Source organism: Melanotaenia boesemani, chromosome 3, assembly GCF_017639745.1.
Source record: "Melanotaenia boesemani isolate fMelBoe1 chromosome 3, fMelBoe1.pri, whole genome shotgun sequence".
Classification (NCBI taxonomy): domain Eukaryota; kingdom Metazoa; phylum Chordata; class Actinopteri; order Atheriniformes; family Melanotaeniidae; genus Melanotaenia; species Melanotaenia boesemani.
In genome coordinates, this window is record NC_055684.1 from 19,317,172 (window position 1) to 19,342,166 (window position 24,995).

The 24,995-nt window shown below is 37.4% G+C and overlaps 1 protein-coding gene across 6 annotated transcripts in view; it reads right to left on the bottom strand.

Annotated features, from left to right (window-relative positions):
- Positions 1–24,995, bottom strand: part of rap1gapb (RAP1 GTPase activating protein b) — a 126,044-nt gene that overhangs the window by 56,853 nt on the left and 44,196 nt on the right. For 3 of the 6 annotated variants that reach the window (XM_041979526.1, XM_041979525.1, XM_041979524.1), the window contains exons 1-2: positions 17,351–17,492; positions 3,438–3,473 (exon numbers count right to left, since the gene is read on the bottom strand). In XM_041979526.1, the coding sequence (XP_041835460.1) occupies positions 3,438–3,473; positions 17,351–17,436 (122 nt within the window). In that variant the 5' untranslated portion in view covers positions 17,437–17,492. Of the gene's footprint in view, positions 1–3,437; positions 3,474–17,350; positions 17,493–24,995 lie in introns of those variants that run through there. The other 3 variants (XM_041979529.1, XM_041979527.1, XM_041979530.1) reach the window with 2 other exon arrangements.

Consider the following 24,995-nt stretch of genomic DNA (forward strand, 5'->3'; position numbering starts at 1 on the left):
ATACTTGGCTGGCTTATAAAGTAGTGACAAATTTAAAGCAGCAGCTCGTGGAGGAGGACCCAGGAAATAAAGTTTTAATGACGTTTTATTGTTAGATACTGCTATCATAAATCCTGGTGACATGATGCTGTTCCTAGTTGTGGGAGAGGCAAGGTAACAGGAGAGATTCATTCAGCCTAATTTCTAAAGGACCCCAATTAAAAATATACTACTATGTAGAAGACAATTCAACTAGATCTAAGGATAAAATAAGAAAATACTTTCCAGGTCCTCCAAAAAAGTGAATTACTGAATACTTAGTCTATAGGCTTTTTAATTTAAATGCAGGCTAATACTACAGGAATACACAACTGGCACGATGACTAGAGTGATTACAATCAGTATGATTACAATCTGTGCTTTGGATGGATAGCAATGGCATAACCCTGCCCTGAGGTACCGTTACCATCTGCTACAGACCTTTTTGCAACAAAGAAACTGAAATCCTCATAATGAAATCCAGCTCATGTGGAAGGGTGTGTTCTCCACTGATGAGTCTGAATCATCCTTGAACCTTCAATTTCTTCTTTCTAATAAACCCACAATTGTCCTTTGCAGACTCATTATGACTCAATTTTTGTCTAATTTTATGGCCCATTTGATATGTAATAGCAGCGCGACAATATTTCAGCTGCTGGCAAGCTGGATCACAGATTCATAAACAAAAGACAGAAACCCTCAAAGCAGAAGAATATCCTTCAGCTTTGCTTCACATGGTGTGCAAATAAAGAAAAAGGAAAAGAAAATGAGAGGGTTAGGTAAGGTGTGTCTGTTTTGCCTTCTGTGTTCTTCTGACTTTTATCAGGCTTAAAGATGAACTGTACACAATTAGGCCCAATTTCAATCTCCACCCAAAAGCATAGCTCTTCCTTAGATCAGCGGTGAGGCCTGGATAGTTTCACAGACTGTTACGAGCATTCATAGATGTGCCGTCTGCAGTTAAACCTCCAAAGATCTAATCAACAGCCAAGTTTTCATACTATTGTTACAAACCATGGCTACTAGAAATAAAATCTGCATTCATCTAGTTCTATGACTACATGGAGAGTCTGGTTGTGCTGGAGATCTCTGTGGCCAGCTGCCCCATCCATGCTCAGGATGAGGATATATTTATGCTCAAAATTGGATACAAATACTAAAGTTTTCTTAACAAGGCTATTTTTTTCACAAATACTCCAGATCAGTACAATTCAATTCAAGTTCAGTCCAGTTCAGTATCAGTATATAATGCCTGAGTTTAGGTTGTTAAACCTCATTAAATTTAATGTATTTCCTTTATTTGTAAAGTGGAGCTGTATAAATACAGTAAAAATACAATAAATAATGACTAATTATTGGGTCATTGTGCAGAACTTGACAACAAGCTGCTGGACCCATTTCAATTAAATGTGGTATGTGAGAGCAGGGAAGCCATCTTGGACCTGCAGGACAGTGGCCCTAGAGGACCAGAATTTGAGATCTTTGAGATAAAACAAATGTAGGTAGCTGCAAAACAAAAACGGGTTTTGTTTTTTTCTCCATCAAAAAGGACTGGCTGCCAGTGTGTTAAGACTGTTTTTTATTTAGCAATTTCTAGACAGCCAAGAATTACACAGCTTGTCTTTCAGTTATAACTGACTTGGTAAAGCACACACAGTTCTTCATCTTTAACTCTTGGTTTAATTCTTATGACAACAGCAGGGAATGCCACAAAGTTGTTAAATCCTGAGTAACATAATCTTTGAATTTGGTTCGGTTTAGGTTTTATTCATTCTTCTGTTCCTTGCAAGATCCTCATCATTCCTTGTTTATCACCTATTTTCATTGTGTCTACATAGCTTTAATTTGACAGTTTTTCCTTGTAGTCTATTAGTTATGTTGTTTGCATTTTGGTTTGACTTTTGTTTGTTGCTCTTCACCTGCCAGAAAAACAGAAATTTTCTTCCCAGTGACATTCAGTCACCAATCTTCATTATCTTCCATTCACCACTTTGAAAGTTTAGAAAATGTGGTACAATATTGAATCTACACTAATTAAAACAGTTTTAAAAACAACCTAAATACAGACATGAAAATAAAATGTTAACTCTGGCATCAAATATAAACAAAATACCACAAACAGTTTATTCTGAGGCCCTTATGCTTTAGATCGCAGAGGTTTGTGCTCTCCATTGACCAGCTGGTATTACACACATTCTTGTGCTCCCTGTCTTCCTCCATCTGCTCTTGCCCTTGTACACAATCCCTGTCCATGCTGGAAGTCTGCCTGCCAAGTAGGAAAAAATTACAAGCTCCACCATCTCCATTTTGATCATGTAAAATGTCCAGTCAGAGTATGTAGAGTTTCTGAGAAGAAAAAAAAATTGGAGAGTTGAAACTCTTATCATTAGATGCCAGGGGCAAGTCATCCTTAAGATAAAAAAAAGGCAGGGGAGGTTATGGTTTAATTGCTTTAAACTGCATTGGCATTTTATGCTAAATGTTTTACTAAAGTCATCATATTGCCATTTTGACAAAGCATATTTTAATACTTCATCCCTAAAGTAACTGACAAAGCATTAAAATAATTGGCAGGTCAAAGTCTATCTCTATGCTCTTCATCCTCATAATGACAGTGCAAAGCAACACAATGCTTAACTTGGAGAAATGATTCAGTTAGACACATTTCAGATGTTTAACTGATGCACCTGGATGCACCATCATAATTTAACATTAAGATATAGTAACCAGCAGACATTTAAATATCTTATTCCCAGTTACATAAGAATTTACGCCCACACAGACATACGCAGTGTGAGGGTCTCTCAGTTTGCTTTCTTGCTCATTGACTGTATCCACATTTCCAAAGTTCTGGTTTCTCCATTTTATTGGTCATGCATCTTACTACACTGAAGCTGCTTGGCTGTCTCATTTTTTTGCAAGCAAGCTGAAGTTACAAGGAGACATTGTCATGCAGTACAAAGTCAGTGAAGAATGATGAACAGCATACTCCTCTGGCATTGCACTTTTTTCATGTGGCTGTAAAATTAAAGGGCAGAATGTAGTTTGTTCCTGGACCATGTCCAGCAGGAGGGCATGAACAGAGTAAACATTGCTTTAATAGAAAGAAAATTTAAATGTTGGCAAAATGAGGAATAATCATGGCCATGAAAAGCTACAGAAGACTGAACAGAACTACACTGACACTCAAGTCCTCTTACATGATGTATTCATACGACTGAGAAGAAATTACTGAATTAAATCTAATTTTTTGTTGGCTGCTTAGGAGAGAAAAATATTTCAACAGCCTCCATCTGAGGGGGGGGGGAAAGAAAGACTCCAGTAGTTGAAAATGCAGCATTTCAAAGAGGAGTGTTGGGAGCAATGAAGCATGAAACTAACTTCTCTGATGTAGAATGTTGCTTTTAAAAAGGACTCACCATAAGGTCCTGGTTCTGGAGAAGCTCCTGTCAACTCTAAACAGAAACAGAGACAACAGATTAATATTGGTTTTTGTGAACTGAACTAAAAGTTGTCGTAAAACAGCAAATAATTTACATTATATTAAAAAAAATTCAATATTTTTTAAATATTACATGAACCTAGGTGTTTTATATTTACTATGTGAAATTAAGAGATCCAACAGATCTCATAATGACACAATGCAAGACAAAGGTCACATTTGTACACTGAGCACAAGAAGCTTTTGAGTTTTGCTTTTCCCAAATAGAAATGCGGTTATTATGCCTAAACAGGTCATACTGTGCAGCTTTTTTGCAGCTTTTTGTGCTTGTGGAAAAATAAAAATGAGTGACTACAAAAGGCAGTTACAAATGGTTGGAATCTGTCCTGCATCTGTTTGGCATGTGTGACATACAAGGTTAACAAGGATGTGGTTATTTTGCCTATAAGGTAAAAATGAGTAGCTAAAATCATACTTTGTTCTTAATCAGCAAACCAGCTGGAGCAAACTCAGCCTTTGGGGATATGGGAGATATTTAAAAAGACTCAAGCAAAAGCCAAGAGTTGCAGATAAAATGTGACTAAAAAAAACAAAAACAAAACAAAACTGTGCTTGAACATATAAAGAATATGCAATCTTTTTGTTGAGCTGCATTATACCCGCTAACCTGCATTAGTAACATAACTGACTCACTCACTCTCTTGTTTAGTTTTCTATTTTGCCCTAGAGGCTATATAGATCAAGCTGTAAACACAAAATCAAATTTGTTACATGTAAATAAATAAATACAAATAAAAAAATGTGAATGTCTTTTCAGGCTGATATATAGTCAACTCAGTGGTTCAACTTTTACTGGGGGGGGGGGGGGGGTAGGTTGTTTTATAGGTTGTTTTATAGCTGCCAAATAGCTAACAATTTTCACTGACTAGTCAGCAAGGTATCTGTTTTGTTTCATTTGGTAACTTATTCACCATTATTAGCTAAAGAAGGAAAGACAGTTGGCATATTATTCTGTCTCTACTTACACTTTCACTATACATATGATCAGTTCATACATAATGCTATATATATATATATATATATATATATATATGGTGATGTTCAAACAATATGCAGTAGCACAAAATGTAAATTGCAACAGAACAGATTTTTTTTTTACCCCCCAAACTCTGTTAACTTTGTCTCGTTTGTCTCTTCTGAGTTACTGTAGGAACATGGCTGTGCAACCGGTGGAGGGATAATGAGGGTGACCTGCCGTGTTTTGATTGTGCATTCTGCGTTGATAGATGTACAAACACAATGATTCTTATTTTCCACACAATTTGACATAAATCAAAGCAACACTGACTTGGAAAGTGCCTTCAAGCCTGAAGAATACGATTTACATCGCCTCCCTCCACTTCCTTTATCTACTCATATGCCTGCCAGCTACTGAATAAATACAGCCAGAAAGGGATTGTCTCAGAGACGGGAAGCTGTGGCTTTCAGGTGTAGGCAGGCTGACTGTTGGAGTGTTTAGATGTTTGAATGGAGATCAGAGCAAATAAAGCAGTTTTCATTAAGATCAGCTCAATGTAATAAAGATTTTTTTTTTAAGTTAAGAAGTTTGCATAAATGAAAACAGAATTTAAATCTGACAGGTGATGTGGGATGAGTCCAATACGTGGAAATAAATGACAGGAACTGGTTTCCTTTGATGCAACAAAGGAAAGATGGACTGATATGAGGAATTATGCCAAGAAGAGAAAGAATGAAAAAAAAGAGAAAAGACAAGAGAAAACAAGATGCTGTGATAATTTTCCTTTGGTGACCATTTTTCCTTCATTGGGGCACTCCACTTATCCAACAAGTCACTTTACTTTGCAAACAAACAATACAGGTAAATTCTTCCACCTGCAGGATCAATCTCTGAAACAGCACAAAAACAGGCGCTAGTTGTGGACAATTAATCTACTCATAATCATTGTCTATTCATTCCTCTCCAGGAGAAAGCCAATCAAATAATTACCATGCTCATTCAGCATCAACACGCACACACACACACACACACACACACACACACACACACTCACACACACACACACACACACAAACATCTTCCATTTATTTGCAAAGAAAGAAAATGAAAATACCACCAGTGTAATTACAGCATTTCTTCTGACAGATTCCCATAAGTGGATGAAAAGATTTTAAAAATGTCTGATTTTTATAGATTTTTGTCATTTTTCCTTTAGTTTACTCAGGATAGTTAAACAAAATATATCCTACTGTAAGACAAGTATTTTCATTTTTTTGCACTTGCACTTACAATCTAATTGTGAAAATATAACTGATTTACTGATTTGGTAGTTATATCCTAAACATATTTTGGTTTTGCTTTATTTCTGATTTAGCTGCCAGCGTTCGATCATTAGATAGGAGGAACTACAGCAGTTAAAAGAAGGATAAATGAGGAAGAGTACAGCTCTATTTTCCTGTGAAATGGACACTACAATTACAAAGTTACCTTAAATTTTAAAGTCTATAAATCGTTTTCTTTAATAGGTGACAAGTGAATGCAACAGATGGGCTGATAGCAGATCACAGTATAATGAAGGGATCATAAACACAACTTTTATTGCTCAGTAAACACAGATTTCAGTTCAGTTAGTCCTGAAACTACGGTAGGTTAATATTCAATAGCATGTCCACACCATTGGGTGGCAGAATGGAGCTCAGTGGTAAAATTGGGGATGATACATGCGTCTGTTTTCATACCGCTGTCCTTCACGTTTCTCTGGCTCTGTAACTTACTAGTCTGTAACAGTCTTCTGTTACTCTCTCCTATCTCACAACTTGTCTCTTGTATCCAAATAATGAGAAACATCAGCAAGAGAAAGGACAGGATGATGTAAGAAACTGAAACAGTATCACTGCACATTAAACATGCTAATTCATTAAACCTTTGCACAACACTAACACAACACTTGGTTTAGCCATTAGACATGACTTACCTTTGTGCATGACTAAAATATATTTGACATTCAAACAACAACATTATGCGAGCTGCTGGTGAAGGTTCTGCTTTTCATGCCCTTGTTGCCATTGTTGAAAATGGAAATATTAGTTTGCCAGTCAAGAATAAGCTTTGTGTTTGCTCCCTAATGACACAGGCACCAAGCTGTTTTGATTGTTAACAGTCAAGAGTGCAAATGGGGCCACTGTATAAACAGCTACACTTCCATCTTTTGGGGCATTTTGGAAAAACATAACAAAACAGACTTAGTAGCTACCATAATATGAGGGAAATTTACCACAGAGCCTTTTCATACTGTATATATGAGAGGCATTTTAAAACTTTAAAAGTACTATTTTGAGCATTTTATGAGAAATACACCAATACCACACTTTAGAGCCTTTTTCCATTAATAAATGTTTGGATGGCCTGACAAAATTTCAAACTTAAAAAAGGGCATTTAAGCTAATTTTAATATAGGAGCTACTTTTATTCTGCATTGCAATTTGATAGAGCCAACCAACATTTTGCCACATACATGGCAGCAAGACATATGACACGTTCTGTCTCATTTTGTGCATGTTTGATCATAAAATATAGCACTTAGGAGTAATAAATGTAAAAAAAGGTGTACAAATAAGGTCTTCAAAGTACCAACAGAAACTTGAAAATAAAACAGGAACAACTGAACTACACAAAGGAAGTTACACTAAAACAAAACAGGGAATTTCACAGTAATAATAAATTCTTAAGAGCTCTGTGCCTTGTTGAACTAGCTTGTGGCCTTTTTTGAGGCCTTAATTAACAGCTGATCGAGGTGGTGAGAAAGTCTGAAAATGAATACAGCCCATGGAAAATGGCAAGGACACCGCTGTGTGCTCAGACCCATCCTGCCATGGATGAAGTTTCTCATTAAATGTAAAAATAGCTGGGTCAGTTGTTCACTGCACACAGAAAACACTGACACCCCCCACAGTTATCCCCACCCAGTTGCGGACGAAGCTTCTTGCGGAGTATGAAATGACCGGACCAATCCAAACTTTTCTCTTGTTCTTGTGGCCTCGAGAACAAGAACAAACTTCTCACTTCTCACGGAGTATGTAACAAGCTTTACTCTCTGCTACAAGGAGGGCCGACCCCATATAGATAGATACAGTTTTATTTTAACTTGCTTACAGCATAACGTACAATAGAATAAAACCTAATGTCAGTTTTACTGAGACCACTTTGTTTGAACCAGTTGCAGATGACTGATTATAATCTGAATAAATTCAGCCTCATCTGGGCGTGATGATGGATCTGCTGCTGTTGCTGGGTCATGAACTGAGAACCATGTGGTTCATGATGTTAATATTGATGTTACAATCTTAAAGTGGTGCTGAAAGGTTCAGTATATGATTGTTATGCAATAAGCCCGTTGCTAGGATACACCAACAAACACAAATCATGTTTTGTATTGTACCTCCTGTCTTACTGTGAACTTATTGTACTCTGTATCTCATAAGATGCAGGTTGGAAAGCTTTCTGATTCATCCATCTACTTTCTACACCACTTAGTCCAATTCCGGGTTGTGGGGAAGCTGGAGCCAATCCCAGCAATTGGCAGGCAAGAGGCAGGTACACCTAGACAGGTCGCCAGTCCATCGCATTTCTGATTCAAGTCACTCCCTTATTTTTAATGCACTGAAGTAATTCAGTAATAATTATAAAACAGCCCCTTGTCCAGGTTAGATATTTTTATAAGGTATTTAATGGGACTCAAAAGCACCAACAGTAGGTGATATAATAACCAGACTCTGACTTATTCATCAGTCATTGTGGCCTTAAAGGTGGAAAATTCTCCTACTTTATTTAGTCAATTTAAAAAATTAAAGTAGATCATCTCTTATTAACATTACAGACTTCAGGGTCTGGTGCATTCTGTTTTTCAGATAACATGATGTCAGGAACATATTCACAATCCTGAAATTACAAGGAATCCACTGATACCAAATATGTCATGATTGATCAGTGGAAAAGAACTAAAATATAAATACAAAGTGGAACTGTTTTTTACCGCAAGGTGCTAACAACTGTGATGAATATCTGATAGTAATCAATCTGTGGTGCCCAAATGAATTCTAACATGTTGCCTTGACAACTGCTGCTGATATCAGCTCAAACTCTGTCTTAGTTCAGGTGCTGCTCACCTCTCTTATCTAAGAAATCAATAAGAAGCTGCCCCTCACTTCATTTTCTTATCCTGTGTTTTTACTTTCTCTCGTTTCTGGTATCCAGACTTCATTTTCCTTGAAAAATACATGACTTTCTCTTCTAGTAGTCTCTGTGTGCACTCTGTGTGTAACTCGGTTGAACCGACCAACCGTTGCTGGTGTGGACTAAACCAGTTTGCACAATTTTAGAGGGGTGATAGGGCCTCTAAGAACATCCATCATTATTATTCAGCTCTGCCGAAATTCAGCCTGTCTGCACCTTTATTCAGGCAAACTGATTTTAATTATCATATTAATTTATTAGACATTTTAAAATGGAACACAAAAAACTTTTCATTCCAGGATTTTCAAGGGCCCCCACCCTGCAGTATCCCGACTCCACTGCATTTAATTTCATCTAATCATTTGACACCAAGACGTCGCAGTAAAAACAGTTCAGTTTTGTGTTTTATTTTATCCCTTTCCCAGTCAGTCAGTTCCCGGTCAGGCAGTTCCCAGCCAGACAGTTCCCAGCCAGACAGTTCTCAGTCTGGCAGTTCCCAGTCAGACAGTTCCCAATCAGTCAGTTCCCAGTCAGGCAGTTCCCAGCCAGACAGTTCTCAGTCTGGCAGTTCCCAGTCAGACAGTTCCCAGTCAGGCAGTTCCCAGTCAGGCAGTTCCCAGTCAGACAGTTCTCAGTCAGACAGTTCCCAGTCAGACAGTTCCCAGCCAGACAGTTCTCAGTCAGACAGCAGGTTCAATAGAAAACATGACTCGGTGACTCGGTGACATTTACTGGAGAATAAATTTCAACATAATTTTTTTTAAACATCTTTGTTGGAGCACATTTCCAACAATCACTTATAACAATGTTTTTCTGCAAATATGAATAAATATGAGTAAAGTCTGACTATATGACTTTTATTATGCTGGACTTTTAAAGCAAACCTCCAAATTCATGTGAGAGATCAAAATGATGCCACGTCATATTAATCTGATATACAATTGGAATTTTTGTCTGACTTAAACCCATATGAATTTATACATTTGATTAGATTATAAATTCTCTATTTGTATGTTTCACTTTTGTTTTGACAACTCACAAAAAGGAGGATTTTTTTTTCCCACAAAGTCTATTACAACCATATTATTATTATTGTTGTTATTGTTAGCAGTTGTTTGAAAGCAACAGTAACAGTCGGATTAGCAAAGGGAAGCTAATGGAACATAATACTGTTCATTTTATAAACATAGCAGGTATTTATAATAAAAATATGATCTGAGTAATTTCACCAGCAAAAAAAAAACTAAACAATAAATAAATAAATAAATAAATAAACAGTTGTCAGACTTTTAGACCATTATAATGTTTTGTTTTTGTTTTTACTTTTTTTTAAAATTTGGTTTGAAATCCAAGTTTAATGATGCAACTGAGTATTAGCTTTCTTCTAAGTTACACAATTATGTTAGCTAACAAATATTAGCTTAGCTTGCTAATATGCTAGTATAATTCTAGCAATATTCCAGATGATATTGCTAAAGTTATTTGTAATTTTGAAAAAAACATAATCTCTTGAATAACTTGAGCTTGCTTTATAAATTGCATATCTGTTGTCACGGTAATTAATAGCTCTTTTAATATAATTTTTTCTCTACTTTTAGTCCTTGTGAAATGGAGGCAATGCAGGTGTATCTAGAAAAGCTTTTTATTGCTGTATGTTCATTTATTCATTCATTATCTGTACCGCTTCGTCCATTAAGGGTCACTGGGAAGCTGGAGCCTAACCCAGCATTTAAAAGGGTACACCCTGGACAGGTCTCCAGTCCATCGCAGGGCCAACACAGAGAGACAAACAACTACTCACACTCACAATTTAGACTGACCAATTAACCTAACATAAATGTCTTTGGATGGTGGGAGGAAGCTGGAGTATGTGGAGAGAACCCATGCATACACGGGGAGAGCATGCAAACTCCGCACAGAAAGACCACCGCCCCCCAGTTTGAACCTTCCCCTGGCCCAGGCTCAAACCAGCGCCCTAATTGTAAACACTCAAAGTGAATAAATGTGAACACCACTATTTAACTTCAGACTCCGTTTCAAAAGTTAACTTTTCGGGCTCCAAAAATGCCAGTTGCATGCTAAAAAGACATCCAAACAATTACAAAACTTAGCAAATACACCTAAACTTGTCCCTGTGTGGACATGGCCCCAGTAATCATGAACATGGGTATTTAAAAAAGAATGCATCATTTACAGAATCGTGTCTAGGAGTCGGGGTGAATCCACTCACGAAAAAATGGACAGATACAGTGTGCATGCAACATTGTGGTTATTAGGCCACAATACAGGCGACCTAATAACAGTGATATCTTGATCATAAGAAAAATCACAATTTAGCCAAAAAAAAAGGAAAAAAAAGAAAAAAGAAAAAAAATAGCTCCCCATATTGTTAAAATGATCCCACCAACTAAAGTTCTGATCCAAAACCAGACATCGGTGTTGATCTCTGTTGTTGGAATGTTCTCTTTTTTGTAGCAGTGTATTCCACAAAAAAGCTCTGAGGGCTTTCTCCCTTAGTATAGTTAATTAATAGTTACTTAATTATACATTTACGCAGAAACATGTTAGGAATTTCAACACCAACACCATCTTGCCTATATTTACCACACATTGCGAGTACTGACCGGAATAGGCGGACACAATCACAGGTAGTAATTTAAAGAAGGTTTAATACCATAGGTCAGTTGTATGAATGCAGGAGCATGAACCAAGACTAGACAATGAACAGAGTGAACTGATGGTATAAATAGGGATGTGGACAGGTGTTGGTTATTAGGCAGATTGGTGAGCACAGGTGGTATCCAGCTTGGCAGAGTTAGATGGGTTATGGGTATTGTAGTTCATTCCAGGGATCAGTATTCAGGAGAGGAGGAGCATGCTGGTGGAGGAGGTGCAGGCCTGCCACACATTTGTGATGTTAAATCATGAAGATGGTGGCAAACAATCTGACAGGGCATGTCAAAAATCCTGGATACCCAGGCAGCTTTCAAAATTTCACAGTTTCAGTTATCAAAAACTGCATTTACAGTTTGGGCGATATGTACAAACATATTGAAAATTCTGCTGTTATCAAAAATTCCCACGTTTATGTGTACAGAACCTGAGAGCTCTGATCAAACAGATAATGTCTCGGCAGTCTCTGCAGCATTCCCTGTCATTCTTCAACTGCTATATCTGCTTAATCTTTATCTAGTTTCCTCATATATTCACTCTCCTTTTCCAAGTATGTGTATGTGTGTAGCTGTTAAAGTGGAAGCAGGTGTATAGGAGTCGGGGTGAAACCTCACCAGCTGCACTTCATCACATTAATCAAGACCCCTACACGTGTCCAGCTCTGCCTTTACCACTCAGCTGCAATCTTGCCTCAGGGTACTTTTTCTTGATCTCCATGAAGATGTCACGAGTTCAGGGAAAGGCCAGCCAAAGCAGCAAGAAGAAATTACAAAAAAAAAAATAAATATATAAAAAAATTCTAACTGTGTGAGTGCATAAATTAATAATCCAATCATTATTACTTCCATGTAATAAAAGCATAGATCTAACAATTTCCTGTTGTGTGTTTTATTGAATGAGTTGTTGCACGTATACAGATGAGTTAAATGAGAAAGATTCATCAGTCTTAATTCTACTAAAAGCAACACTGTTTTACATGTTTGCACATAAAAAAGAACAAAAGTAAAAGCGATTCAAACCAATCAGATGATTATTGTAAGCCTAAATATTCATGTTCATTTTGTGTCATATTCTGACAGAGGTTGTTTCTTTCTGCCACAAGATCTAACAACACAGGCTCTGTTAGAGTTAATTTATTAATGAGGGATGTATCCTACTTAGAACATATGTAATTTGTAGAAACATTTAATAAAAAGTCTTAATCCTGGGTTTGGACAACACAGGATACATTTGTTCAGCTCAGATTGTTTGAAAGGTAGAATCACAATAAAGCATGGTGGCATGTCTGACGATGAGGGGCTTCATGAGTGCAAACGTTGTGTGGGGGTTGCCATTAGTGATACCCTGACCCTCTCCGGATATACAAAAACCCTGTCTGCCTAGACGACTCCCAGTCTCCAGAAGCTTCTCTAAGGATGACCCAAAGTACACTTCCAAAATCACAGAAGAAACTTAAGGTAAAACCTATAACCTGGCCACCAAGTATGTCACCTCATTTGAATCTGACTGAACACCTTTTCATTTATCTAAAAAAGAAGGGCAGAGCAAGACAATGCCTGAATGGATAATAGGTCTTGTATAACAATTTGATGTGCTATGATAAACATACTGCTTTTGATCAGATAATGCATCTGACCTGTAACAGAAATAGGATTTAACTATGTTCAGTGGTGAAAAATTCAAACTATTTTCATGACTTTGAAGATGCTCATTCATGAATTTTTAACTTAAATGAGAAATACTGAAAGATTGAACCAACTTCCAGGGTCTTTCGGCAAAAACATAAAATCTGTGAAGAAGTGCAATGAATGCAAAATGTAAAATACAAAAAGCAAAAATAGCCTGGACCAAAAAATGTACTGGATTTGTAATGTGCAATCCCACCACGCACCATCATCAGGTAAGTATGATACCTGTGAGGGTAACTGTAACAGAGCAGTGGGATATCTACACAATCCTATAATCTTTCACATGGCTGAGCAGTTGCCATTTGTCTTCAGGCTTTAAGACGACTTAGCTCACCAGCAGGAAACCAGCCAGCTGTATTTCCAAGCCTTTGAATTCACCAGTATAATTTACTAGCTTCAGTTTAACCATCACAACCTTCACAAAATGTGTCTTTAACCTGCTTTTTTCTATGGTTTAAATGAAGGGTGGTGTTTATGAAGTATCCACAGAACAAAGAAGGTTTAAAACAACAGCTTATCAACTACTCTTTTGTTTAGAATTTGCATACTACTAAAAGAGATCTATGTTCAAAAAGGAAGAAACTGGAAGAGGATGCAATTTCCAGGTGGTTTTTTTTTTTTAGCACATCCATTTTCTGTTTCAGTTGCACAAAGGCACTTTAAAGAAACAGCTAAGCTTTATCCTCTAATGGTAATTACCTTTAAATTGTATGTGGAAATTACCCGGCCACAAAATCACATCTTGGATGACAGGTCCTGAAACAAATGAAGGATGGTAATGTGACACTCCAAAACTGGACTCAATCCATTCAAATTTGAGAACATTTTCCTGTTTTTCATTATGCATTAACTTCCCCAGTGGAACTGTTTTTCAACAACAAGGCTTTTTAACAACAGGGACACGTTTTCTTGGAAACTGTAGGCAGAGTAAATCAATGAGACATATTGAAATGAGGAATGAAAATTGAATTTCTAGTCTTGAAACAAACATGGTAATTTATCTCAGACAGCTGTCTGCTTCAACCTCTCCTTGATGAGGCCTATTATTTCTGCCTCCCGTTCAAAATGACATATCCAAAATAAATTAAGTATATCTTTACAACTTTACAACTACAACGGTTATATGCATAATCTTGCCCTCAAAAAGCCGAGACGTGAGACTTCTACAGAATTGTCAGAATCAAGATATTCGTTACTATGTCAGAGTAAATTCACCTGGAACATGGTAAAAGAAAACTATATTACTTTTAGTGAAAACCAGAGGATAGCGATCCAGTTCATCGAGGACTTTGTAATGTAAATCTGATGAGTAACTGCAAAATTAGAAGCTAAAAAAAAAGTGAGGTAAATATGCAGGTAAATATCTCTGGAATTAATTGTCCGTTTGTGATTATCATAACCTCTATCAATCATCAGTCAGGAGAATTGAGGGACAGCCCCCAAATTTCCTTAGAAACATCTTGGGGATCCAAATAGAAGTGAACCCCAAAACTGTATATCATAGGAAGGGTGATTACGTCACTATAAAACCCCCTTCATGTTCATGTAAACCATCAGGATCCTAATGATTCATTTCAGAGAAAGTGAAAGTAATAGAAGAACACATTAGTAGAGTTTTTTGAGGTGGGATAAGACATTTGACCACCAAAGGACGGACAGAAGACATGCTTTATGAGCTTGTGATTTTTTGTTTGCGACTCTTTGGCTGCTAACTCGCAGTGATGACAGATGTCTTTGTAAATCGGCAGAGACTCTGCTTTCATATGTTGCCTTGTCTGTGTGGTTTGAAGATAAGAAATTAGCAAAAGCACCAAGGAGGAAAAAGCTGTTCTCATGCGTTTGTTATAGTATATATGCCCATATAACTGCTTTGGGTTTGGACTGCCTTCCATTTGGATGCCAGTGCTTGGTAGAGTCTTTCAGTTGAAGGTCTCAATGTCATTTCAGAATGCTACATGTTAAGATTGGTGCTTCTTAGCCTGTACAAAGATACTGCACATATCCCATGCTGCCACCTGTTTAGGGGTCTCTTGTCAAAAAGAGGTTGATCCAGAGACAATGCTTGTTTATATATTACAGGAGCAGCTGTGTCACAAGATTTTAGATGGTAGCAGAAATTTGAGGCACAATGTGTAAAACATGGCAACAATAAAAACACCTTTCATTTTGGCAGTAATTATTTCCATTTGACTACTACTGTTAAAAGCGCCTGTAACAGTTTGGACACTGTGAAAGTCTTTTATGTTTTTACTTAAATTTGACTAATTATTTTATGAAAATGCAGCAACATGGTGCAAAGGACTTGTGACAGAGAAAGCAAAAACAGGAAAAGCTGTTTGAACATAAAAAATGCAATACAATGTTTACCATTGTTTTGCACAAAAACAATATGTTAATTTAAGTTAAAATGACCATTTATGTATAAATGTTCTTTATTTGTTGTTTTTATAATTCTCAAAGTGAAATAACCATCTGAAAAATAAGTTGTTGCCAGCAGAATGGCTCAGACCCTTCGCTGTTGCGGTTTGGCTCCGTTTCCTGCCTCTTTTCAGTTTAGGTATGTGTCATGGGTGTCTTCTTCTGGGCAAATCTTTACACCTGCAGCGCATCTAATCATCTGTCTTGGCAGTATATCTTCTTTGGGCTTCACTCCCCTCGTTGTCAGGTTGTTGTTTGCACCAGCAGTAAACCTCTCACATTCAGCCACTCTCTCAGTCTGATCTAAGTAAATCTACTTATCATCTCCTCACTCCAGGTTAACACCACTCTCTATGTTGTCTTCAGGAATCCAGTCTGCTTGTTTCATAAATCTTAGCTCAAACTTTTATCTCATTGCAGTGTTTGCATTTCGATTCAACCATCTGTTCTAATTTTTCTCTTTGACTAATAATTTGTTAGAAAAAACAATAACATTACTTGGTTACTTTAGATATCCTCTTTTTTTGCTTTCCATTAAAAGGATGTAGATGTTTTGGAAATCATAGCACGATCAGTCATTTGTTAGCCCTGCACTCCAGAAAATTACTAAAGCAACCCAACTCCTCTTTGAGATGGGTTTGTTCATTTTCCACAAATTCAGTGCTGAAAAATGGGATAGTAGAACTTATTTCAACACTAAGAAAACAAGCCAATCCCATATGTCATCTTACTGTCTTGGTGAAGCAGGGGACCAAACAAACCATGAGGATTATTTCTTGTTATAGGATTTTAGATATATCAGTGATGTCTTGGCAACTGGGAGGCAATTTTTAACTGAGGCAAAAGTATTTCTAATGTTTAATACTTGACATGAAGTTGTCAAGTTTGTTGGTTGAAAAAAGAAACATGTTTAAAAGACTTGAGATGCAGCTCAACAACCTCAACTGACCCAGTTAATTCGTTATTTTTTTGTTTATACAGACGCAGGCTTCACAAAAGTTAAGGGTGCATTTTTCAGAATATTACTACAATTGGATTTTTAGATGACACAATTGTCTACACATCTTGATAATGAGTTGCTATTGTTGTTGCAAAGCTTTTGTTTCCATGGCCTACAAATGATGTCTTTTCAGTTATTAGTTGTTTCTCTCCGCCTGAGCACTCAGGCTGACTTTCAACCTGACTTTTGCTTCAGAAGTGCCAAATTGAGCCTCATGAGTGTTCTCTTGGCAGACTTGGCTAAATTCAGCAGTACAACTATAAAAGTAATTTCACTGTTTCATGAATTCTAATGCACTGCTCATAAAACCAAAGTACTTTCATATTTCCAACACTAAAATCACCAGTTACATAAATGAAAGACTGCTAGTGTAGGTTGAGATAACTTCCTTTTATCACTTTTCTTTCACTCATCTAGATGAGATTTTTAAGTCATTCCTTTGTACCTTTGTCACAAGATAATTTACTATCACCAACATATGAGCACATGTATTATGCTGTAATAAGATCATTTAATTTGTCACTATAGTTTACAATGCAAAAGCAGCAACTTTCTCTCACTTCTCCCATGAATAAACGGATCTAATTAGTTTAGCATCTCCAAGGCCTTTTGCTCTTAATGGATAAAGCAGCAAATGAGGAGGATCCAGTGCTGACTGTCACCGACCCTGTTATCTAACTCTGCAGTTGCTGAGCAGGTGCAGTAAAGCTCCCTGAGGAGTCTGACATCTTCTCCTGGGTTGGCAACCAGATGCAACAGGTTCACTATTGTGCCATGCAGTAGTATCACTGCAGAGTGACATGAATGGTAAAACACTACATCAATTGAAATTCAGACAGATAAATCTACTATTATCTTACCCCCCATAAGCTCCAAATGTGAAACTCCTTTTCCTCTGAGACATCCTGCTGAGCGGCTGATGAGGCGTTCCAGGGGTGTGCAGCATATCAGTGCAGTTCACAACATGGGGCTACAGAAGAACAGTCATACCTCTGTTTGTTTCTCTATACACCTCATCTCTATATACACCTCACCTCCCTTTCAACAGCTCTTTCTCTTCCCTCCTCGCCTCAGCCCTCGTTGAGTGTGTGCATTTTTCTCTGAGAGTAGTTTGTGTGTGTAAACATGCCAGCCCTCCCTCCTTGAGTCTCCTCTGTGCTCTCTGACTAAGTAGCTCTTATCTCTGCCAGATTAATAGAAAGGTGCGTCCGGCTGTCTTGCTGTGCTGTTGTCCTGGAAACCAAAATAAATTTTTAGATTGTTTTCTTTTTCATTTCCGCCAGGAAGGGGACAAAAACGCTTATTTCCTTCTCTTCCCAAAAAGGTATCTTCCCCTTGCTGTTCAACTCCATCAAATAATTCTCCTGATGTGACTCACAAGTGCACTTTGTCCATCAATGGCTCTTGTAGGAAATAGTTAGGTGTGCATGGAGCTGTGACAACGCACTTAAATATTTTGCCAATCACTGTCTGAAAAACAATAAAATGTAAAATGTTCAGAGGCAGCTCCCTATTTATTTTGAATAGCATTTTGAGTGGGTGTGTAATTTCTCCCTTCCCAAGTCCATAAGGACACTTAAACTGCAAACATGGTGTTCTTCAAATGATAAATGAACTATTTAAAAATTGTTGCTGAAAACATCTGTTGATCAAAAAATTTATTACATCATCTAATTCATTAGGACCTTTATTGGACCTGTTAAAACTCAATACTCCCTCGAGAAAAAAAGAAAATTACAATCATTAGTTAGCATTCTGTGCATTATATAAAAACTGAATATCAATTTACATTTCAATCGCCTGGGGTGGCACACTGTCCATGTTTAGCTACATTTTTCACCCTCATAACTTAATCTCAGAGTACTCAATGATCACTCTGAAAGTTTGCCCTGAACTGAAAAAAAAAAAGAAAAAGAATATGCCAAGGTGCCAAAAAGGAGCCAAAGTCAGTAAGGATGCATCCCAAATGTCTGAATCTAAAATGAGTAAATAAATCTAAGATACTGACAGTCATGGTTTTGTTTGTTATTTTGTTAAATTTTCAAATGGTTTTTGCCATTTGCATGTAATTGTTTTGCTAGCTACTCCGAGTTTTTCCTTCTTATGTTCAGTTGATTCCTCCACTCTTGTGCTCCTACATTTCCTGTATAAGGTATTGCCCTCTTGTTTGTATTTCTTGCTAAACTGTCAAAATTATTCCAAAGTTTGTTTCTCACAGTATTTGTCTCTTATTGTTGGATGTATTCTGGGCTACTTTTGCAACCTACTCTTTTGACTTAACTTTTGCTGAGTTTTTTGCTTCTCTAGCAGCATCTCTAGCAAGACATTAACCTGAAATAAAGTTGAGATTATTAAACAGTAAATTGCCTTGATGTCTTGCATGGGTCCAGCCAGTGTGACTTATCACACTGGCTGTGTGAATGGAAAATGTTTCTTAGTTTGTAATCAAATTAGATGGATTACATCTGAGATTACAACTCCTAGAGCTGAACTTCAAGAGAGGCCATAATGTATTATGATCTGATTTCCAAAGTCTCTTGTATTATCCGACTTAACTGACCTAGAGATAAGGACACAGATGTGCCTTGTTTCTTGTTTTAGTACAGACAGAATTGCTAAATCATTAAAGCGTAACTACACCTCTTACTTTTTACAACTCCACCCATACAGATACAGATTCACACAGCAACTACGCCACAGAGCAGTCTTTCTAAACCGTATCAGTCTGAGCTGTTAGTGTTGTTACCCTGGACTGTGGCAATGGCTGCGGCAGACTCTGGCAAGCTGTGACAACTTGCGGCAGGTTGTTGCCGGAAGTGCCGCTGCCACAATTTGAGCTGCTGTCTGTCACCAGATGAGGACCCGCAGGTAAAGAATAAAGTCCGGTGTTACTTTTACACCCCTCAAAAGCACAAATCCGTCCCACTGCAGCCATATTTTCTCAAAAACTCTGCAAAAGTCTAAATGTCGGAAACTAGTAAAGCTACATCAGATAACAAGTTCACATTCATACATAATGGAGTAAGTTTTGATCCACAAAATCACATTTTTTAAAGAAATAAAAAAAAGACTATTTTTAACAACAGTATTGAAGGATGTTGACTATGTTGTTGACAGTTCAACATTTTAGGGTGCACTTTCTCTTTAAGCTAATTTAGATGTCCTGTTTGGTTACATAAACCGTCAAGTAATTGCAATCAGTGTTTCATAAAAATATTTCCTGAGAATGTCTTTAATATAAAAGAAAATAAGTGGTGTTACACAATTAGATTTAAATGAATCAATATCAAATCGAATCAGATTTAATCGAAATCAAATTGAAATAGGCTGTTACGAATCGATTCAGGAAATTAGTGACAATACCCAGCCCCTAGTCATGAAAGCAACTCTACCTTGAGTCTGACAGAAAGCCGTAGATCAAGCAGCAGGTATGCCATTGCCTCAACCCTTCATTGTTTTGTTAGGTTTGTGTCACATGCAAATAACATCACCGGAATTCATTTGCAGCAAATTAAACATGAAAATCTGCAAATAAGTTTTGGTGCAGCAGTTACTGCATGACTCCTCGTTCCAGACTCCAGGTCATCTTTGAGTTCCCCCAGTCAGTTAAGAATAACTTGGCTTGACCTTCTGGCATTTTTTTATGCATTTACAAGAAAACTTTGCAAACAAGTCTGCTTGACTGTATGTAAGGTGTCCTGAGATGACACTGTTGTGAGATGGTGCTATCCAAACAAAGCTGAATTGAATTGATTTACTTCAATATTTCCCACACCTATTTCTTTTATTGTGTTTGTAATCTCCAGCTGCAGTAAGGATGGGCCAAGCAAGAAAGTTCATGTAACATATTGTGCTGCAGATGTCATGCAGGTCTTAATGATGAAAAGATTTGATTTGAGTAATGGGACCCTGTGCCCCACTGAATCTCTAAATCCAGCAATGCCCCTAGTCAAAAAGACAAAACAATCTCACATCTTCTGTGACATCTATTCCTTCTTGTCTCCTTTCATTTCCTTTCATCTGTTTCACCTCTCACTCTCTCACTTCCTCTTCTCTGCTTTTCTTTCATTTCATGTCCTCCTGCCTCTGGCTGTCTTCACCATTGCTTGTCTTATACCCTGTTTATCTGTTTAAAGTAATAGGTTTTCTTCTATGATGGGGCCATATATACCCTTCCTTGCCCTGCCATGTCCAAGTGCTCTCATTGTCCTCTCATTCCCTCAGCACATGCTGCAAATGCCGGGGTGCCCTGATGACTCCCAAGTCAACCTTTTGAAATTCTATTAGGTCTGACTGGAAGCTAGCCAAACATGGGCTATAAATCACATCAGAAGCTGGGAGGAGAGGACACAGGAATGTTCCACATATATCCACAGTGTCCCCACCAAGGTCTTTCAGCTTCTTTATGGATTGGTATTGACAGTAATTGTCCCATACTGACACTTGCAATCAGCCTAGTCTATCTGTCAAATAAACCAATCAATCATTTCTTGTGAACATACATAAACAGCTGGATCATTGCCAGTTCTAAGACAAACACTGAAACATGCAGTGGAAGATTGTCCCTATTTGGGTCCTGACCTCAGGGCTGACATAGTCTGAATTTAACAACAATTTAATATCAAATTAGAGGTGGTTTAGTCTCTCAGGATTTGTTTTGTTTTGAAGTGAGATCATTAGGATGTTGCCATGTATAGAATTAAATTGCTGTTTTTGTCTCATACATAGTTGTCATGTATTGCATTTAATTTGGCTTTTATTCAAATTCATTGTGCTTTTTCAAATATATAAAAATAAAAGAAACAAAGAAGAAGTGGGAACAAATGGCTGCACTTCTTACAGAGTCAGCCTTCCCTGGTTTGTCTCTGGCCACAGATACTGACATATCATATCAGGAACAGAACAATTCTCCAGAGCCAGACCCCTGCTTACAAACTTGTTTTTGTCTCCAAAGTAATGCAGATTCAAGAGCTCCTTTCACTGTAGGTTTTCCCTCATGTCCCTCAAAACATGTCCTTTGAGGGGATGTGGGAACAGAGAGAAAAAAAAGCTATTTACCCTGAGGGATCTGTGTGTGGCAGGTGAAAGGGGAAGGGCAGTTTGGTCTAAGTAGTGCATGCATGCTGGTTTCAGGACATGTGGCAAGCTTACTGAAATACTCATCTAAAGCAGGTCAGCCTTGACTTTCAGGACTTGCCTGGCAATGGGTAAAGGGAAACAGTAATGACAAGTTGCCCTCAGTAAAATGAGGTTCAATCCACCTTGAAACACTATTGCTGCAGCGGTAGATAAATACTTTAAATATATAAATAAACCAACTTTAAAGCAAAAGAAAACATCTTTTGCTTTAAAAATTCAGACTATGAGGCTGCACTTAAGCTCTGTGGTGCTTTGAAGTAAACTCTTACAATGCTAATATGTTCATTTAAAATGCATGCTCACTACATAAGTATTTTAAGTGTTAACATATCACTTTCAACCAAAATCATGCATGGCTGTGAGAATGAAAAGTTTTCAGAATCTTTAAAGTGTACCCACATTTTGTGATACAGACACCTACTCTATTTCCTTCCTCATTGATCTACAAAAAATATTCCACAATGCATTAGTTAAAAAAATGTGCATTAGGTATGCATGACATGTCCTAAATATAGTAAATATGTAAAACAAAGTTCTGCACAATGACTCATTAACTTGAGTCAGGCGTGTTGCAGCAGGAAAACATTGAAAAACCTGCAAGACTCTGTCCCTAGAGGTCTGAATTTGGTTATCCCTGCATTAGGTTTGTTTGTTTTTTTTTTTTGTTTCAGTCTGAACAGAGGTGTTAAAAGTTTAGTCCAATTTATGCACTTCATAGATTGTCTATACAGCAGAGGATCAACCAAACACATTCTTCAACTGAACTGCCTAAACATACACATTTTCTCCAGGCGAGAGTCTGAAAACCTCCAAGGGGAGCAAAAGCTCTTATGCAGGCCTTAAGGGTTACGGAGCTATTACATAGTTATAGTACAGTCCCTCTCTGGTGGGAACAGCAAAGCAGGACGCAGACACATAAAATATTTACCTTCTGTGCGCCTAACTACCCTCTTGACAACATCACAAGGACAACACTTTCTACCTCTGTGACCTGAAATGCCCACTATATTTTCACATCTTTATCGTCTTTAAAATGTATTTATTTCATAAAAAAAAATTGCAGTAGATGAACTTTTAGTGGGTCTGCAATTGTATTTTGAAAGATTACAGAAACAACACTCATTCATTCATTCATAACTGTCACAAAATATCCCCAACTTCCCATAAAGCTTATATAATCAGCACTGTATACCATGTTAACATTAAAGAACGGCAATGCAGAAACAAACAACTAAGTAAAAGAGAGGAAAAAGACTAATGAAGTTGTCTTGGAGCAACACTACCCCTCGCTGTTAGCCAAGGGAACTACTTTTCAGCCTTTCAAAGCTGTTGAATGCCTCAGGGGCTCTTTGAGAGCTCTGTTTGACACAGACAACTTTGAATTTAAAACAGAAAGACTCCACATCCTGTAACACAACACAAGTTTCCATGGGTTTCACAGCGCAGAGAGAAGGGCAGGAGTAGGAGTTCCTCCAGTTCATTTACAAAGCATGAAGATTCTACTTCCTGTCTTCTTCAAAAACATGCTGTTGCATTGTTTCAGCACATTGTTTATAAATGCAGAGACAGACACTATTCTGTGATCAAATGCAACTAATGAGATTATTTCTCTCTACCACAAATTTGCAAAGGTAAAATTATTGGGGACATTGACATTGTATAACTTCCTTATCAAAGAAAGAGAAGTTTCAGCAGAAACTCGGGAGACTATTCTTGTCTACCATCATCCAGCCCCTCTAGATCTGAATGTCATGAATTTCACAACTCCTCTCTAGGCAATGACATCAGAGAGATGTGGGGGAGCTATGGGGAAAAAATAGGCAAATAGAGGGATGAAAGAAAGGGATGAGGAAAAAAGAGTGCGAGTGTCTGAGAGTCTGGCATCAGAGGTGTGGATATATATAGCATGATTAAGCATGACAGGACAGAGTTGCCTTTTTTCAACTCTGTCTTTACACACCCCATTTACAGTCATTAATAGTGTGCTGGAGATGAGACAAAGATGAAACATGAACTCACAAATCCCACCATAGAAGTGGGAGATTCTGTGAATGTGCCCTTTGAGAGATGTAGAGCGAGGGCACAGCAAAACAATTTACACACACAATCCTGCTGAAAAACCCCACGACTCATCCTCAGAGTGAAAACCGAAAAAAAAAAGGAGCCCATTAGAACAAATAAGAGATACAGAGGGTGGAGCAGAAGGAGAGAACAGCCTAGATTATTTTTCATGTAATAAGTACCGAGTTGAACGGGAGGAAAGAAACCAGCCTGTGGGCCACATCCATGGATTAATGACTATGCAGGCAGAAGATGCAACAGATACTCAGTTAGGGTTTGACTTTGATTTATCCACATCAGAGGGTTAGAAACAGACTGATAAGAAGCACAGAGAGATTTCTAATCTTGTAGCAATATTAAAATGATAATTCACTGAGACCTCAGGGTCTGACCACCATCAACAACATGATCTGGGTTTGTTGTTTAGGGCTTCCACTTCGTCTTAAGAGCATGCCACTAGGTTAAAAGTTATTACAATTCAAACATTGTCTGGAAAAGAAATATCAAACATGACCAGATGGAAATTGTTGCACTTCAGCAGTATGTAGTTTATTTAATAGCATGGTTTTATGCATTGAATTAGGAAGTGGTGTCCTTGGTGCTGTCAGTTTGCAATATGACATTTAAGTATCGAGAGAGAAAGAATGTCAGAGAAAATGGCAAACTATGTGATTATCTCTAAAAGCCACGAATACTTAATTTTAATGTAGATGAAAATACAATCTGTGCTTTTAGTAAATACTTTGTGCTGATTTTTACATGCAGAATGAACATTTTTCTAGTACATGTTAATGCAATCGTAACAAACCAAAGGCTAAAAGATACTTTTGGGTTTACTGGTTTACTAAGATTTTGCCTGTCTTCCTTCTTTTTGAGGACAAATATAACACCTTTGGGTGTTGAGATGTGCATCAGACAAGGGAAGGGGAAAACTATATGACAATATTATTTATTGGCAGATGAATAACTTAATTATCAAGAATTTGGAATTTATAAAAGGGTTTTCAGTGGTTTATTATTTATTACAAACATACTTAACTTTGTGTTAAGGTTTTAGGTCAGCTTTATTACTGAGAAAGGTAAACACAAAATTCTAGATTGACCCTGTTCCTCATCTGTAAGTCACTTTATGACTTTGGATAAAATCGTCTGCAAAACTAATATAATGTCATTTCTTAGTAGTATTTATCTTTCATCTTTTTATTTTTATGTACATTTATTTTGTATACATTATTTCAAATTTAATTGATTCATTGAAGGCTGCACAGTGGTGTGATGGTTTGCACCGCAGCCTCACAGGGTTCT